Source organism: Chrysochloris asiatica, unplaced genomic scaffold, assembly GCF_000296735.1.
Source record: "Chrysochloris asiatica unplaced genomic scaffold, ChrAsi1.0 scaffold00055, whole genome shotgun sequence".
NCBI lineage: Eukaryota > Metazoa > Chordata > Mammalia > Afrosoricida > Chrysochloridae > Chrysochloris > Chrysochloris asiatica.
The window spans coordinates 437866-454970 of NW_006408573.1; the positions used below are offsets into that span (position 1 = coordinate 437866).

The 17105-nt window shown below is 39.0% G+C and overlaps 1 protein-coding gene across 1 annotated transcript; it reads right to left on the reverse strand.

The window, feature by feature from the left end:
- Positions 1 to 7994: 7994 nt before the first annotated feature.
- On the reverse strand, positions 7995 to 14171 carry LOC102814588 (clathrin light chain A-like). Its single transcript, XM_006863614.1, has 3 exons — positions 14144 to 14171; positions 8459 to 8744; positions 7995 to 8295 (listed from the first exon to the last, which is right to left on the reverse strand). Exons 1-3 carry the CDS (start codon positions 14169 to 14171, stop codon positions 7995 to 7997), a joined length of 615 nt encoding a protein of 204 aa, XP_006863676.1.
- Positions 14172 to 17105: the final 2934 nt, after the last annotated feature.

The window sequence follows — 17105 nt, forward strand, 5'->3', positions numbered from 1 at the left end:
CAAATTTTGGTCAGGGGGATGGGTCAGGAAATATATAAGGTTGTTTTTGTGGTTTACCTGTTAATATATGCCTTTAAGTCGATTTCAACTAATAGCAACCCCGTGCGTCAGAGTAGAACTGTCCCATAGGGTTTTCTAGGCTGTAATCTTTATGGAGCTCTGGTAGCATAGTGGTTACGAATCGGGCTGCGAACTGCAAGGTCAGCAGTTTGAAATTATCAGCTGCTCCGTGGGAGAAAGACAAGGCGTTCTGCTCCCCGTAAAGATTAACAGCCTCGGAAACCCTGTGCAGGGTTGCTATGAGTTGGAACCGACTCCATGACACATAACAACAATAAAATTTTTTTATGAAAACACACCTCCAGGGCTTTCCCCAGTACAGATAATATGTTCAAACTGCCAACATTTGGTTAGCAGCTAAGTGCTTAACTGTTTGTGCCCTCAGGGCTCCTTATGGTTCACTGGTAAGTTTGAATAAGAATAAAATATTTGGTGGCTCTAGTGTAATGATAATTGTGCATAAGACTGTATTGTTGTGGATTGGAAGAGATTACAATAATTACACATGAAAGTGTTAATCTCTCATTGAAAACCTGGAGACAAATCTTTAGTAAAGTTTCTCTTTATTTTGCTCTTGTCTCTGATTTTTTTTTGTTTTCTTTTCCCAACACTCCAATGAATAACTAGGGTTAGGACATATCAGACATGCCTGAGATGAAAATAGTTGAGAAAACATTTAGACTCAAAATGATCCTAAAAGGCTAGAAACCTAGCTGGAGTCAGCAAGATGAAAATTAATTCAGATAAGTTTTAACTCTCAAATTTTAATATCAGTATTACATGCAAAACTGTGGGATGGTGTTTGAAACTGAGCTCTTGTGAGTCTGTCTTTTCCATGAAGTGCTGCTTAATTAGGTTATGCTAAACTTATTGGTGTGACGCCATAGGATAAGTATTCAACCTCCAGGTCGGTGTGAACCGTACTGTTGATGGTTCAAACTCACCAGTCAATCCTCGGAAACACTATACAAGGTCGCTGTGAGTCAGAACTGACTCAATGGCACAAAACAACAACAACAAAGTTATTTTGACTAAAGGTGGAAGATTCATATAATTTTGGTCTTTTCTTTTTTGCAAGTCAAGTAGATAACTAAACTGAGTCAGTAATTTTGAGTTCCTAAAAGTAACTCACTAATCTGGATAATTCATTCATGAACTAAATTGTCACGCCATAACATAGTTTGGTGAGAGAACAATACAGAAACCTATATATAGCGTGAATCTAAGTATGACACTTTATCTGTCCCTAGATAGCTGGATCTTCTTCAAGCTTGGATTTCCCAAATTAGGAAAAAGAGATACAGACTTCTTTTTAGTTGGGTTTTTCTTTGTTTGTTTTGGGGGTGATTTTCTTTTCACTTTTAAAAAATGTTTTATTGCAAATTATGTGATAGTTTACATGGGAGAACATTAGCTTTACATTCGTCCTATCGTATATCGTATCATTGTCATGGTTAAAATCCCCTCCATGCATCATCAACCAACCAAAGGGTATACCCTACAAGCCTGTCCCCTGGTCATCAGCACACAGCCCCTCTCACCCTCAGGGTCTAAAGTCCCCAGCCACTCCATCAGTCCACGTCATCATCTCTGCCTCCATCTCTGACATCTTCGCTTCTCTGGGTAGGGTTCCACTCTCTGCTGTTCTCCCTTGATGGTTCCAGAGACCACTGCTCCTAGACTGCAAAGTCAATCACTCCCCTCCTTTTGCTACAAAATGTCTACTTTTACATTTCCAACCCACACAATCAGTCCTGATAACAATTATTCACTATTGTATCACAAGAGACCTATCCGCATCTCCTTTCATCAGCCCTGCCCAGACAGATTGGATGCTACTCAGTGGAGATTCTACCTTCTTCCACGCTCTCTGGATCTAGGCTCCCTCTTGAACGCTTGCAAGCCAGTCACTTCTTGCCTTTGTAGCCCCCCCACCCATTTTGGGTAGCCAATATTCAAGTTGCCCATCCCTGTCTACTCTGTGTATGGAGGGTGAGAATGATCCTTGCTATAAAGATTTGTTCCCTCTTTTGAGCTACTGCTTCCATAGGTGTAAGTCAAGTTGATCAAATTGTATCAGATTACTGTTTTTTTCCATCTTCTTTCTTCTTCTACTTGGGCTCTGATCATCTAGTCATTGAAGCCAAGTCAAGTGGGTACTATCTGCAAGTGTGGGTGTTCTTATGCATATGCCCTCTCTTCTTATCAGCTGGATGCTTCACTCTCCACTCTAGTCCTCTGTGGCCATCCATGTCACTGACTCTGGGCCCAACAGTCCCAGGTCTTGCCACACTGATGGCCAACCAGGTCTCCACCTGGGTTCACAGGAATCTATTGAACACTGTAGGACTTAGCTCGCAGCTTAATTGCTGTTTCTCCCTCACTTTCCCTTATTGGTGACGAACATGGTCACCAATCAGAGCATGTATTCCCACTGAGTCTTAGTCTTGGAAGGGGGTTTGCCCTGAGGGGACCAGACCACTTGCCTTGATGTACCCTGGGTGAGCAACTTACTTGTTCTTGTAGTAATCAGTCAGACTGCCTATATTGTTGTGTATTTTTCCTGTAGGTCTTTCTTTCAAGAAGTATCTTCTGTTCTTCTAGCTGCTCCAGACTGTTCTGCTTGTCCTTTCAAGTGGAAACTTCCCACCTTAGAAGATTCTGGATGCAGTTCAGGATTCCACCTATGTTCTTATGTAATGCGGAGGCTTCGCAGGAAGCCTCCATCACTGTGCACATTGTAGCCCTATTTTGGGCATTCCAATCAGTTATAGGCAGAAGAAGGACTTACAAGCTTTCTATGGTGCTATTTCTGGCTATTCCTTTCTATCCCCCTCAAGTGTCTATTTTATAATTGCATGCCAGGGAAACCAAGATTCAAAAGACAGCTAAACATCTTAACATTATTCCCCTCCCCCTTTGCCCATTCCAACCATGTCTCAATCCCTGTATCCCAGAGCCCTGTTGTTCCAAGGTTGTGCATACATCATTATTTTTACCTCTGTTCCACTTAGCCCATGCAAACCTGCCTAATTGTTTTCTTGTCTGCTTTGTTCTAACATTCCCATCCCCTTTCTTGTGTGTTTCCCCGCTTCCCTGGCACCCAAACTATCCTGTGTCTATTCCCTATCCTGTGCTCCACCTTCCCCTCCCTCACCTCACCCCAGCCCCCACATCCCAGTAACTAGGAAAGAATCCCACTCCCCATTTAGTATGGGTTCTTTTTCCTAGTCTTTTACATTAGTGGTCCTATGCAGTATTTCTCCTTTTTTGACTGACTAATTTCACTCAACATGATGTCCTCAAGGTTCATCCATGTTATGCAGTGGCTTGCAGCTTCCTTGTTATTCTTCAACGTAGCATAATATTCCATTGTGTGTATGTACCACAGTTTGTTTATCCATTCCTCCATTGATGGGCACTTAGGCTGTCTCCATCTTTTTGCTATTGTAAATAGTGCTGCTATGAACATTGGTGTGCATATAGCTACTCATGTTATGGCTCATATTTCTTGTGGGTAAATACCAAGTAGAGGAATTGCTGGATCAAAAGGCATTTCTATTTCCGACCTTCTGAAGAAGTGCCATATTGCTTTCCAGAGAGGCTGGACCATTTTGCAATCCCCGCAGCAATGCAGGAGTGTCCCAGTCTCTCCACATCCCCGCCAGCATTTATTGCCCTCTATTTTTTGATCTTTGCTGTTATTGCTGGTGTGAGATGATATTTCATTGTTGTTTTGATTTGTATCTCTCTAATGGCTAGTAATCGTGAACATTTCTTCATATGTTTGTTGGCTGCCTGGATGTCCTCGTTGGTGAAGTGTCTGTTCATATCCTCTGTCCATTTTTAAATTGGATTATTTGTCTTTTTCTTGTAGAGGTGTTGTGGTTTCCTATATATTGTAGAAATGAGTCCCTTGTCTGATGTGTCATTGCAAAAGATTTTTTCCCATTCTGTGGGTTCCCTTTTTACTCTTCTGGTGAAGTCTTTTGCTGCACATAAGTTTTTAATTTTTAATATGTTCCAGTCATCTACTTTGTCTACTTTTGTTTGTGTAGTTTTCAAAATGTTTGTTAGTCTGTGTATTCCCTAAATTAGTGCCCTCACATTTGTCCCTATTTTTTTATCGATGGCCTTCATAATTCTGGGATTCACATTTAGGTCTTTAATTCATGTTGAGTTGGTTTTTGTAAAAGGCATGAGGTGAAGGTCTTGTTTCAATCTTTTGCATATTGATTTCCAGTTTTGCCAGCATCATTTGTTGAAGAGACTATCAGCTACCCATGCGATATATTTAGGTACTTTGTCAAAAATCAGTTGGCTGTATGTGGATGGGTTAATTTCTGGATTCTTGATCCTGTTTCATTGACCAATGTATTTTCATTGTACCAATACCAAGCTGTTTTGACCACTGTAGCCGTGTAATAAATTTTGAAGTCGGGGATCAAGATGTTTCCAACCTTATTCTTCTTAAGCAGTGCTTTGTTTATCTTGGGTCTCTTTCCCTTCCATATAAAGTTTGTAATTGTTTTTTCCACCTCTTTGAAGAATGTTATTGGAATCTGGTTTGGGATTACATTATATGTGCAAATTGCTTTGGGCAGTATTGACATTTTCACAATGGTAAGTCTTCCTATCCAAGAGCATGGTACATTCTTCCATTTCTGTAGGTGTCTTTTGGTTTCTTGTAGTAGTGTTTTGTATTTTTCTTTGTATAAGTCCTTTATTTCTCTGGTTACATTTATTCCTGGATATTTCATCCTTTGAGTGGCTATTATAAATGGTATTTCTTTCCTAATGTCCTTTTCAATGCTGTCATTTTTGGTATAGAGGAATCCAACTGATTTTTGTACGTTGATCTTATATCCTGACACTTTGCTGACTCTTCAAATGAGGTCTAGTAACTTTTTTACTGAGTCTTTGGGGTTTTCTATGCATAGGATCATATCGTCAGCAAATAGAGTTTTACTTCCTCTTTACCAATTTGGGAGCCTTTAATTTCCTTGTCTTGCTAGATAGCTCTTGCTAGGATTTCCAGCACAATATTGGATAGGAGTGGTGACAAAGGGCATCCTTGTCTGGTTTCTATTCGCAGAAGGAAGGCTTTCAGTTTCTCTCCATTGAGAGTAATGTAGGCTGTTGGTTTTGTATATATGTTCTTAATTATGTTGAGGAATTACCCTTCAGTTCCTACTTTGTTGAGTGTTTTTATCAGGAATGGATGTTAGATTTTGTCAAATGCCTTTTCTGCATCAGTCTATATGATCACGTGGTTCTTTTCTTTTTTCTTATTTATATGGTGGATTAAGTTGGTTGTTTTTCTAATGTTGAACCATCCTTGCATTCCTGATACGAATCCCACTTGATCATGATGTATTATCTTTTTGATGTGCTGCTGGATTCTGTAGGCTAGGATTTTGTTGAGAATTTTTGCATCTATGTTCATGACGGATATTGCTCTATAATTTTCTTTCTTAGTGACGTCTTTCCCTGGTTTTGGTATGAGGGTTATGCTTGGTTCATAAAATGTATTAGGAAGTTTTCCATCCTTCTCTATCTTCTGGAATAATTTGAGTAGAATTGGTGACAGTTGTTTCCTGAAAGTTTGGTAGAACTCACCAGTGAAGCCATGTGGGCCTGGACTTCGTTTGGTTGGGAGTTTTTTGATGACCTAATCAATTTCTTCTTTTCTTATGGGTGTGTTCAGGTTTTCTACTTCACTGTGTGCAACTTTATGTAGTTTGTGTTTTTCTGAAAATGTATCCATCTCTTCTAAGTTTTCAAATTTGTTGGAGTACAACTTTTCATAGTATTCTGTTATTATCCTTTTGATTTCCTTTGGTTCTGTTGTGACATCGTGCATGTGGTTTCTAATGTGTATTATTTGTGTCCTCTCTCTCTTTTCTTTTGTTAGGTTTGCCAATGATCTGTCAATTTTGTTAATCCTTTCAAAGAACCAGCTTCTTGTCCTGTTGATACTTTCTATAGTTTTTCTGTTTTCTATCTCATTTATTTCTGCTCTACTCTTTATTATTATTTATTTTCATTTGGTGGCTGTTTGTTCCCTCTGTTGGTCTGTTTCTAATTGTTGTATATGCTGTGTTAACATGTTAATTTTGGTTCTTTCTTCTTTTTGGATGCGTGCATTTATTGCACTAAATTGTCCTCTCGGCACCACTTTCACCATGTCCCAAAGATTTTGGTATGTTGTGTTTTCGTTCTTATTTGTTTCTAGGAACTTTGTGAGTTCATGTTTAATTCCTGCTACTACCCAGTCACTTTTCAGCTGGGTGTTATTCAGTTTCCATGTATTTGACTTTATTTCTTTGGTCTACTTACTGTTGATTTCTAATTTGATAGCATTGTGGTCTGAGAAGATGCTTTGTAGTATTTTGATATTTGTAAATTTATGGAGATTTGTTTTGTGGCCCAAAACATGGTCTATTCTGGAGAATATTTCATGTGCACTGGAAAAGAATGTGTATTGTGCTGTTGTTGGGTTGAATGCTCTGCACACCTCTATGAGGTCCGGTTGGATGATTGTGTTGTTTGGTTTGTCTGTGTCTTTGTCAAGTTTCTTTCTGGTTCTATTCATTTTTGAAAGCGATGTATTAAAATCACCCACTATTATTGTAGATTCATCTATTTCTTTCTTTAAATCAATTAGAGTTTGCTTTATATATTTTGGAGCTCTTTCATTGTGAGCACAGATATTTATTATGGTTTGTCATCTTGTTCAATTTGTCCCTTTAATCATGAGATAATATCCATCTTTATCCATTACACTGGTTTTTGCCTTAAAGTTTATTTTATCAGAGATTAGCACTGCCACTCCTGTTTATTTTTTATTGCAATTAGCTTGATATATATTTTTTCCATCCTTTGACTTTTAATCTGTTTTTGACTCTTTGTGTGAGATGTGTCTCTTGCCAATAGCATATTGAAGGATCTTGTTTTCTTATCCATTCTTCCACCCTTCATCTCTTAACTGGTGCATTTCATCCGTTTATATTTAGTGTAATTAACGATAGGTATGGATTGATTGCTGCCATTATGGTTTTTTTTATTGTGGTGTTGTTGCTTTCATTGTTCTGTGTGTCTGCCTTTGCTGAGTTCATGCTTTTTGTGTTCTTTCTTGTGAGTTTCCTCATAGTTTTAATGTTTTCATGTTCTTGGATTTTTCATTTTCTTGGAATGTTGTGAAGTGTTAATTTTCTTTGCAGTTGCTTTATAGTCCATTTAGTGCAGTCTATTTCATCCTGTAGTGCAGTCTATTTCATCCTGTAATCTACCTGACCTTTTCACCATCTGGTGTCTGTTACTATGTGTTTACCTTGTTTTACATTGTAATTGTTTTGATCATAGACTGACCTCCCAGATATCTGATTTTTTTCTGATAGTTTTGTTCTCTTCTCGACTCTTCCTTCTGTCAATTTAGTTCTGGGAGTTGCTGCCACGTATGTCAATCTCTGGTTGTTGTCTGTTCTTGTTGGTTCTTTGTCCACAGAACCTCCTTTAGGATGTTTTGTAGCACAGGGTTTGCTTTGGCAGAATCCCTTAGCTTCTGTTTATCCTGGAATGTTTTGATTCCACCATTGTATTTGATTGATAGCCTTGCTGGATAAAGGATTCTTGTTTGGCAGTTTTTTTTTCTTTCAGGGTTTTATATATGTCTCCCCATTGCCTTATTTTTATTTTATTGTTTGAACAGAAATTTACTCTTAGAATAATGCACAAAAGCACACATGAGGCTTCTCTTGGGAGGATTCCCTCCCATCTTCCTCTTCCTTCTCCTCCTTTCTGAATGCCAGGGAGAAAACAGTTGAAGGAAACATGCAATCACAAACAATGATCAACTCTAAAGCCAAAAGGCTTGGTCCAAAAGAACTCAACATAATTAATCCAATTACTGTGAAGAGCTTCACTGAGTAGGATTAAGATATTGCAGATGCAGTGTTTCCATAGGGCAGCTCTTCAGTGCACTGGGGGGCCTGCTTGAGGGAGATGAGGACTGAGCGCATGCAGGAGATGTCTTTGGCCTGCTTGCTGGACTTGGGGTTAAAGTCACACAGCCAGATCACCCATTTCCACTCTGTGCTTGAGGATGACTCATCAATGTCATTTACAAAGACTTCTTCTGCGGCCCTGTTGTTTGCTTTTGTTTTCTGTAGCTGCTCAACCTGCCTGGCATACCACTTTTCTAGCTCCTTGGTTGCTTCTCTTTCTACTCTGCTTCTTGCATCCAAGAATTGACATCAAGATCTTCCAAGCATTCTATTTGCTCTTCTCTCCATTTACAAATTCTTTCATGCTCTGATTGCAATTGATCTATTTGTGAGATAGCTGTATAATTGTCTGTCAGACCATGGCTGTCCTGGTAATATTCCCAGTTCATCACTCCATCAACAGCATCTGAATCCCTGGCAGGTCACTATGTGGCTGGAGCCCGAGGGCACCACTGTCCAGGATGGCTAAAGCCTCATGATTCTCAATGCCCGCAATCTCACTCTCTTGCTGTGCCAAGAAGGCCTCAGCTGGGCCTTCTTCACCCGCCAATCCATTCCCCAGCGTGGGGCCTCCTGGAGTGCTGGCAGGGGAGCCAAAAGGATCCACTTCAGCCACGGAAGGCAGTTCAATGGCACAGACTCTGACGTTTGGAGACAAACCAACTGACCCACTGACACCTTGGAAGGAAGGAAGCAGCAGCTGCAATGGCAAGTCCAATCCGAGGGCGAGCGGGAGGAGGGAGACTTCCCATTGCCTTCTTGCTTACATGATTTCTGCTGAGAGATCCAGACTTGATTGCCTTTGTATGTAACACTTCTGTTTTCCCTAGCTACTTTCAGGAGTGTCTCCTTATCTTTGATTTTGGTGAACTGGATTATACTATGTCTCAGTGATTTTCTTTCCTGGAGTTCATTGAGTTTCTTGAATGTTTATCTTTTCACTTTTCAGGATGTTAGAGAAATTTTCTTCCAGCAGTTCTTCAACTATTTCCTCTGTGGATTTGAGTGATTATTCTTGTTCTGGAATGCCGATAATTTTAAAGTTATTCCTCTTCACGTTGTCCAACATGAATCTTAGACCTTCAGATTTTTTAAATCCTTTTTTCTGTTTACTCTTCTATCTTAGTGGTATTGAGAGATATGCCTTTCAGCTCACTGATTCTGCCTTCCATCTCTTCTATTCTACTCATTAGTGCTTTCAATGTATTGTCTATTTCTGATATTCTATTATTGATCGTTTGGACCTCTTTCTATAGGTTTTGAATGATTTCCAATGCTGTATCTATCTTATTTGATTGTTCCTGTAGCACTTTCCTGACTTCTTCCTTATTTTTCTCAACTCCATTGTAAAGGTTTTGAAACATTTATAATCATTTTTCTGAATTCCTTCTCAGGTATTTCCAAGGCCTACCTCTAGGTCATTTGTCTCAGACATTTTATCTTGTTTCTGGACATGTGCTGATATGGTCATCTGCTTTTGCTTCTTGGACATGTTTAGTGTTTATCTGTGGCCTTACTACTTACCAAAAATACTTTTGGTATTTTTTTATACTTTCTGATTGCTTCCAGGTAGATGTGATCAGGATGTGGGCTTCCCTTTTCACTCTTCTTATTGTTTAACTCAGAGTTAGTTTCACAGGTGTTGTCTCCCTCCCTGGTATATGGCAGTTGGTATTAGTTCTTGCCTGGATTTTGGTGTTTTATAGAATGTGATTGTAGCTTGACTATATGGCAGCAGCTGCTGTTTCTTCTTAGGTAATATAGGGAGAGAAAGAGTTCCCCAAATGTAGAAGGGGGAGCATAAAATAGCAAAACAGAAAAAAAAAAATCCACACAAGAAGAAAAGTAAAACAAAAACAAAAGACCAACATCAAAAAAAAAAAAAAAAAGTAGACTGGATACTGTAGTCTATAATCACAGAAAAGTGAGAGGAGGGAGAGAAGAAAAAAAAAAAAAAAACAACAGCAAAAGACATCTGTAGTCTAAGCGTAGTGGTTACGAATCGGGCTGCTAACCTCAGCATTCAGTTTGAAACTAGCAGCTGTTCCATGGAAGAATGGTGAGGGTTTCTGCTCCTGTAAAGATTTATAAGCCTCAGAAATCCTATGCAGGGTCGATATGAGTCAGAACCTACTCCATGACACTTAATAACAACGATATGCTTATGACTATAATGCCCTCTTTCAGCTTCTTGACTCCAAAGCTGCCTGATAGATTTCAAGATGCCATTCTTGATTGTTATGCTATACCTCAGGATTTAATTTAATTTTGGTCTGTTTTATTTTTAAACTCTCTTTCCCTCTGCAAACCCCAGGTTCTGGTTTTTTCTGTATTTAAAAAAACAAAGAGTTCAGGGCTGGCTCCTGGAGTGAGAGCATCTGTGAGCATGTGTGGCAGAAGAACCCACCAGTGCTGAGGTTGAGGGGTGTCTACTTGCCTAGGCACACCCTCTAGTCACCAGAATAGAGGTGCGCAAACAGTGGGGGTTCAATGAACAGAAACTAAAAAGAAAAGAAAAGAAAATCAGAACAAAGCAAAACTGACAAAGTGTATGTTGTTGTTGTCAGGTGCCATCGAGTTGGAACCAACTCATAACGACTCCATGCACAGAAGAATGAAACAATGTCCACCTTTGCTCCAAGTCTCCTGGGGCATTTTTCTGTGGTGTGTCTGCTCCCCTACTTGGTCTTGCCATTTGTTCTTGCCCAAGTTGTGGGCTCTGGGCCTCTGAGTCTGGCAAATTCAAAAGTGTGCTATTTCTTACTTCTTTTTCAAGTTCCACTAGCTATAAGCCTTCAGACTTTTAAAATATTCTTACCTATGTGATTCTGAGCCTTTGAGTTCTGCCCTGAATCTGCTTTGCCTGGTATTCTGTGTATTGCTGATGGTGAGCCTCACTGCACCTCTACCCTAGCTGCATTCAAGCCCCGCCCCTCCAGTTGTTTTGTCTATATGCCATTTTTTTAAATGGCTTTATCATTTTCTCCTTTAAATATGAAATACATTCTCATTGAAAGCTGAAGTCTAAACATTACACACACACAAAAAAAATTGTCATGTAGGAAAGGAAAGAAGACAATAAGACCATTTTCAGTGGGTCACCAACTCAAATGGTTAGATCACCTAGAAGTAAGCAAATTTTTGAAAGTTAATCTATCTATTTTGTAACATTTCACGTATCAGAATAGTTTTCCATTCACCTATTTACACACATTGTTTTTTCTGACATTATTTGCAATTTCATTAACATACAGCAATCATTTTCCTGCTTCTTCCTGGACTCCCTGTTTCCATTTGCCCATCTTTCCTGCCCCTCTTGCCTCTGAATTGTGTTTTGGGGGAAATACTGCCCTTTGAGTCTCAAATGGTTGATTAGTTTGATGAACACATTCCTTATGGAGGGGTGGTTAGCTCTTAATTTGCTGTTAATTTCTCTAGGGTAGTAATGGGATTGTTTGATCATATGGAATTTCCAACTTTTTAAGAAAACTCCACAATGTTTTCTACAGTGGTTGTACCATTTTACCATTCCACCAGTCATATATGAGACTTCCAATCTCCCACATCCTTACCAGCATTTGTTATTTTTTGTTTCTTTGATCATTGTTTTTATTGCAGTGGTGAGATGATATCCTATGGTTGTTTTTACCATCAGACAATCTCTTTGATATCTCATGCAAGTAAAGTTTTACTAAAGGTAATACAGAAATGGCTGCAAGCATATATTGACAGAGAACTTCCAGAGGTTCAAGCCAGAGTCAGAAGAGGCCGTGGAATGAGGGATACCATTGCTGATGCCCAATGGATCTTGGCTGAAAGCAGAGAATATCAGAAATATGTTTATCTGTGCTTTATTGACTACACAAAGGCTTTTGATTGTGTGGATCATGCAAGCTATGGACAATATTGAGAAGTATGAGTATTCCGGAACACTTAATTGTGCTCATGAGGAATCTGTACGTGCGACAAAAAGCAGTTGTTCGAACAGAACATGGGAACACTGAATGGTTTAAAATTAAGAAACCTGTGTGACAAGGTTGTATTCTTTCACCATACTTATTCAACGTGTATGCTGAGTAAATAATCTGAGAAACTGGATTATATGAAGAAAACCATGGCATCAGAATTGGAGGAAGACTCATTAACAACCTACGATATGCAGATGCTACAACCTTGCTTGCTGAAAGTGAAGAGGACTTGAAACATTTACTGATGAAGATCAAAGAGCACAGCCTTCAGTATGGATTACATCTCAATGTAAAGAAAACAAAAATCCTCACCAATGGACCAATAAACAAAATTCTTATCAATGGAGAAAAGATTGAAGTTATCAAGGACTTCATTCTTCTTGGGTCAACTATCAACAGTCACGGAAGCAGCATTCAAGAAATCAAATGACGTATTGCAATAGGCAAGTCTGGCTTAATCTTGGGAATTTCAGACACCATTTCAAGTTGATGATTGCACTAGAGAAATCTTGTAGCAAATCTTACTCATCAGTCAGTCAACATCTATTTATTGAGCTGTCCCACCAACTACCAGACACTTCCAGATGTGGGAATATGACATTGGACAAGACAACTTGTGCACTTTCTATGTGTTTGCACTTTATTGAAAGGAAACAGACAGCAGACAGGTGAAAGCATCCAACAATAAAATAACATTGTTGTTGTTGTTAGGTGCCATCAAGTCGGTACCAACTCATAGCAACCTTATGCACAGCAGAATGAAACACTGCCTGATCCTGGGCCAACCTCACTACTGTTGCCATACTTGAGTCCATTGATGCTGCCACTTGGCCAATCCATCTCGTTGGGGGTCTTCCTCTTTTTCTCTGACGCTCCACCTTACCAAACATGATATCCTTCTCCAGTGACTGGTCCCTCCTGACAATATGTCTGAAGTATGAGAGACAAAGTTTGGCCATCTTGTCCTCCAAGGAGCACTCTGGCTGCGCTTCTTCCAACACAGGTCTGTTGGTTCTATGGGCAGCCCATGGCACTTTCAAAATAACGCAGGATATTAGTATTTGCCCTAAAGGGTGATTAAAGAATGAGTGACTTTGGAGTGGGAGAGTAAGTTATATTTGGCCCTCGGCTCCCACACCAGCACTGCCTCAGGAAAGGCAAAGATATGTCAGGGTTTCTGGATCTTTACCATGAAGAAAGAAAGAAATGTGTGTCCTCTCTCAGTTACACCTCTTAACACCTGGGTAAATGTCTGTTTACACAGTCAGATCACACAGCCGTTCCTCAGAGGCAAACAGCTGCTTCCTGCTGTCCCCACTGGCACAGATTGGGGCCCTGAATTTGTGTTTATCAAGGGGAAAGAGGAGGCATGATTCATGAGTGTTTTCATTCATTCATTCATTCAAGCAAGATCTGCTGAGTGCCTTGTAAGTACCAGGCACTGTGATAAGTATGGGGAATATAATAGAGAACAAGAAAGAGGACATTACCCCCATGACTTGTCTCTCCATTCTTTCCAAATATAAGTCTAGGGTGTGCAAGCTAGAAGGTCCTCAGAGGTCCTACACCAACCCTTCATGTGCAGATGGAAATCTCAAAACCTGAAGAGGCACTGTGATTTGCTTGAGGCTCTGAATTCAATATGCAGATCTAAAGCCAGTCTCAAAATGTCATGTCAACTGGTTCTATTGTTTCCTACTTCAGATGTGTTCAATCTTGGACAATATTTGAATGGACACTTCTTAGCGTGTTCTACTATCAAATTATTCTGACATAAGGAAGGGACAAACCAGAGATTCTCTTAAAAATATATTGAAATGTAATCTAACTCTAACACCCTAAATGAACACATAACCTACTTGGGTTGACTGGATTGTCTTATGCTTATTTAGCTCATTTTCCTAGAAGACCCTCAATTTCAGTTTCCCATATTGAAATTGTTGTTAGATGCTATTAAGTAGTTCCGACTCACTCAAGTGATCCCACATACAACAGAATGAAACACTGCCTGATCCTGTACCAGTCTTATAATCATTGCCATGTTTGAGCCCATTGTTGCAGCCACTGTACCAATCTGTCTCATTGAGGGTCTTCTTCTTTTCAACTCACCTTTACCAAGCACGATGCTCTTCTCCATGTCCTTCCTGATAACATGTGCAAAGTACGGGAAGAAGATATCTCACTCTCTTCACACTAAGGACCATTCTAGCAGTATTACTTCCAAGACAGATTTGTTAGTTCTTCTAACAATCTATAGTATATTCAAATTTCTTCATCAAAACCATAATCCAAATGCTTCAATTCTTTTTCTGTTTTCTTTATTCATTGCCCAGCTTTTACATACATAGAAGGTCATTGAAAACACCATGGCTTGGGTCCTGCACATCTTGTTCCTCAAAGTAACATCTTTGTATTTTAACACTTTAAGAAAGAGTTCTTTTACAATAGAATTGCCCATTGCAATATGTAATTTTATTTCTTGACTGCTACTTCCATAGGCACTGATTTTTGATGCAAGTAAAATGAAATCCTTGACAATGTCAATCTTTTCTCGGTTTATCATAAATGTTGCTTATTGGCCCAGATGTGAGGATTTTTGTTTTCTTTATTCTGTAGTGTAATCCACATTAAAGGCTGTAATCTTTGATCTCCTGTGGTAAGTGCTACAGGTATTCTTTGCTTTCAATAAAAAAAGGTAAGTTATTTGTATATCTCAGGTTGTTAATGAGTCTTCCTCCAAGCAGTGTTGCACACTGCTTCATCTAGTCCAATTTCTCAGATTATTTGCTCAGTACACAGACTGGATAAATAGGGTAAAAGGATATACAACTTTCTTGATTTTAACCACATAGTAGCCCGTTATTGTGATTAAACAACTGTCTTTGGGTGTATGTACAGTTCTGCATGAAGACAATTAGGTGTTCTGGAATTCCTATTCTTTGCAATATTACACATAATTTGTTATGAATCACACAATCAATAATCTTTGCATAATTAAGGCACAGGTAGACATCTTTCTGGAATTCTCTGCTTTCAGCCAAGATCTATCTGTCATCAGTAAAGATATTCTTTGTTTTATGTCCTCTTCTAAATCTGATTTGAATTTCTGGAAGTTTCCTGTCAGTGTGTTGCTACAATAAGTTTTTATTTATTTCAGCATAATTTTACTTGTGTGTGTTGCTAATGATATTGTTGAATAATTTCCACATTCGGTTGGATTACCTTTCATTGGAATGGGCATAAATATGGATTTCTTCTACTTGGTTGACCACCATGGATGCCCCTGCTGGCATTCAAAATGCCTGTGGCATAGCCTCCAGCATCACAACAATATGCAATCCACCACAATACAACAGACTGACAGATGAGTGGGGGTTTCAGCTGAGCTTCCAGACTAAGACAGACTAGGAAGAAGAAGTGGCAAAGTACTTCAAAATGTTTTGTTGTTGTTGTTGTTAAGTGCCGTCGAGTCGGTTCCGACCCATAGCGACCCTGTACAGGGTTTCCGAGGGTGTAAATCTTTACGGGAGTAGAAAGCCTCATCTTTCTCCCGCGGAGCAGCTGGTAGTTTCGAACCGCTGACCTTAAGGTTCGCAGCCCGATTCGTAGCCACTACGCTACCAGAGCCACTGAAAACCTTATGAATAGCAGTGGAGCACTGTCAGATAGCACCAGAATACTGAGTATTGAAACATTGTGAATAGTAGCAAAATATAGTCAGATATAGTGCCAAAAGATAAGACCATTAGGTTGGAAGACACTCAAAATACAATTGGGGAAAAGCTGCCTCTTCAAAATAGATTTGACCCTGATCATGCAAATGGAGTAAAGCTTTTGGGACCTTATTTCTTGATGGGGCACAACTCAAAATATATTTTAAAAAAGTTGCAAACATCTATTAATAATCAGAACATAGAATGTACAGATATTAAACTAGGAAAACTGGAAGTGTTCAAAAATGAAATGGAATGTATAACTATGCATTATCCTAGGCATTTTCAGCTGAAATGGACTGGCATTGACCAGTTTAATTTTAAAAACTTGCCTGGTTTATTTACTATGGCAGGAATGAAAAATGAAAGATGAATGGTATAGCAATCATTATCAAAAATAACATTTCAAGATGCTGTCTATGATAGGATAATATTCATGCTTCTACAAGGAAGACCAGTTTATACCATTGTTATTCAAATCCACACACCAACTACTAAAGTCAGTGATGATGAAGTTGAAGAATTCTACCAACTCTTCAGTCTGAAAATAATCAAAGATGTGATCAAGACGCATTGATAATTATTGGTGATTGGAATGCAAAGGTTGGAAACAAAGAAGAAGGATGAAAAGTTGGAAAGTATGTCCTTGGTGATAGAAATGATGCTGATGATCACATGATAGAATTTTGCAAGACCAGTGACTTCTTCATTGCAAATACCTTTTTTAAACAACATACAAGACAACTATACACATGAATCTCACCAGATAGAATACCTATAAATCAAATTGACTACACCCGTGGAAAAAGATGGTGAAAGAGCTCCATATCACCACTCAAAACAAGGCCATGGGCAAACTGTGGAACAAACCATCAATAGCTCATATGCAAGTTCAGGCTGAAGTTGAAGCAAATTGAACAGATCCACAAGACTCAAAATATGACCTTGAACACACCCCACTTGAATTTAGAGATAATCTCAAGAATAGATTTGATAAATTACATACTTCTAACTGAACACCAAAAGAGTTTTGGGATGACATCATGAACATCATATTGGAAGAAAGCAAAAAGTCATTAAGAAGACAAGAAAGAAGGAAAAGACCAAAATGGATGTCTGAAGAGACTCTGAAACTTGCTCTCCAGTGCAGAGATGCTAAATCAAATGGAAGAAATGAGAACGTGAAAGAGCTTAACAGAAAAATTCAAACGGCATGTCAAGAAGACAAAGTCAAATGTTATATTGAAATGTGCAAGGACTTGGAGTTAGAAAACCAAAGGGATAATACGCTCAGCGTTTCTCAAGCTGAAATAACTGAAGAAAAAATTCAAGCCTTGACTTGCAATACTGAAAGATTC

What these genes read in the sequence shown, in the direction of transcription:
- LOC102814588 (XM_006863614.1), bottom strand. Translation starts at nt 14,171, where the DNA reads ATGGAGAAGAGCATCGTGCTTGGTAAAG. An exon ending in GAGCATCGTGCTTGGTAAAG is followed by an intron (nt 8,745 to 14,143) that starts GTGAGTTGAAAA and finishes CTTCCTTCCAAG; the next exon opens with GTGTCAGTGGGTCAGTTGGT. An exon ending in ATTCAGATGCTGTTGATGGA is followed by an intron (nt 8,296 to 8,458) that starts GTGATGAACTGG and finishes CTTGGATGCAAG; the next exon opens with AAGCAGAGTAGAAAGAGAAG.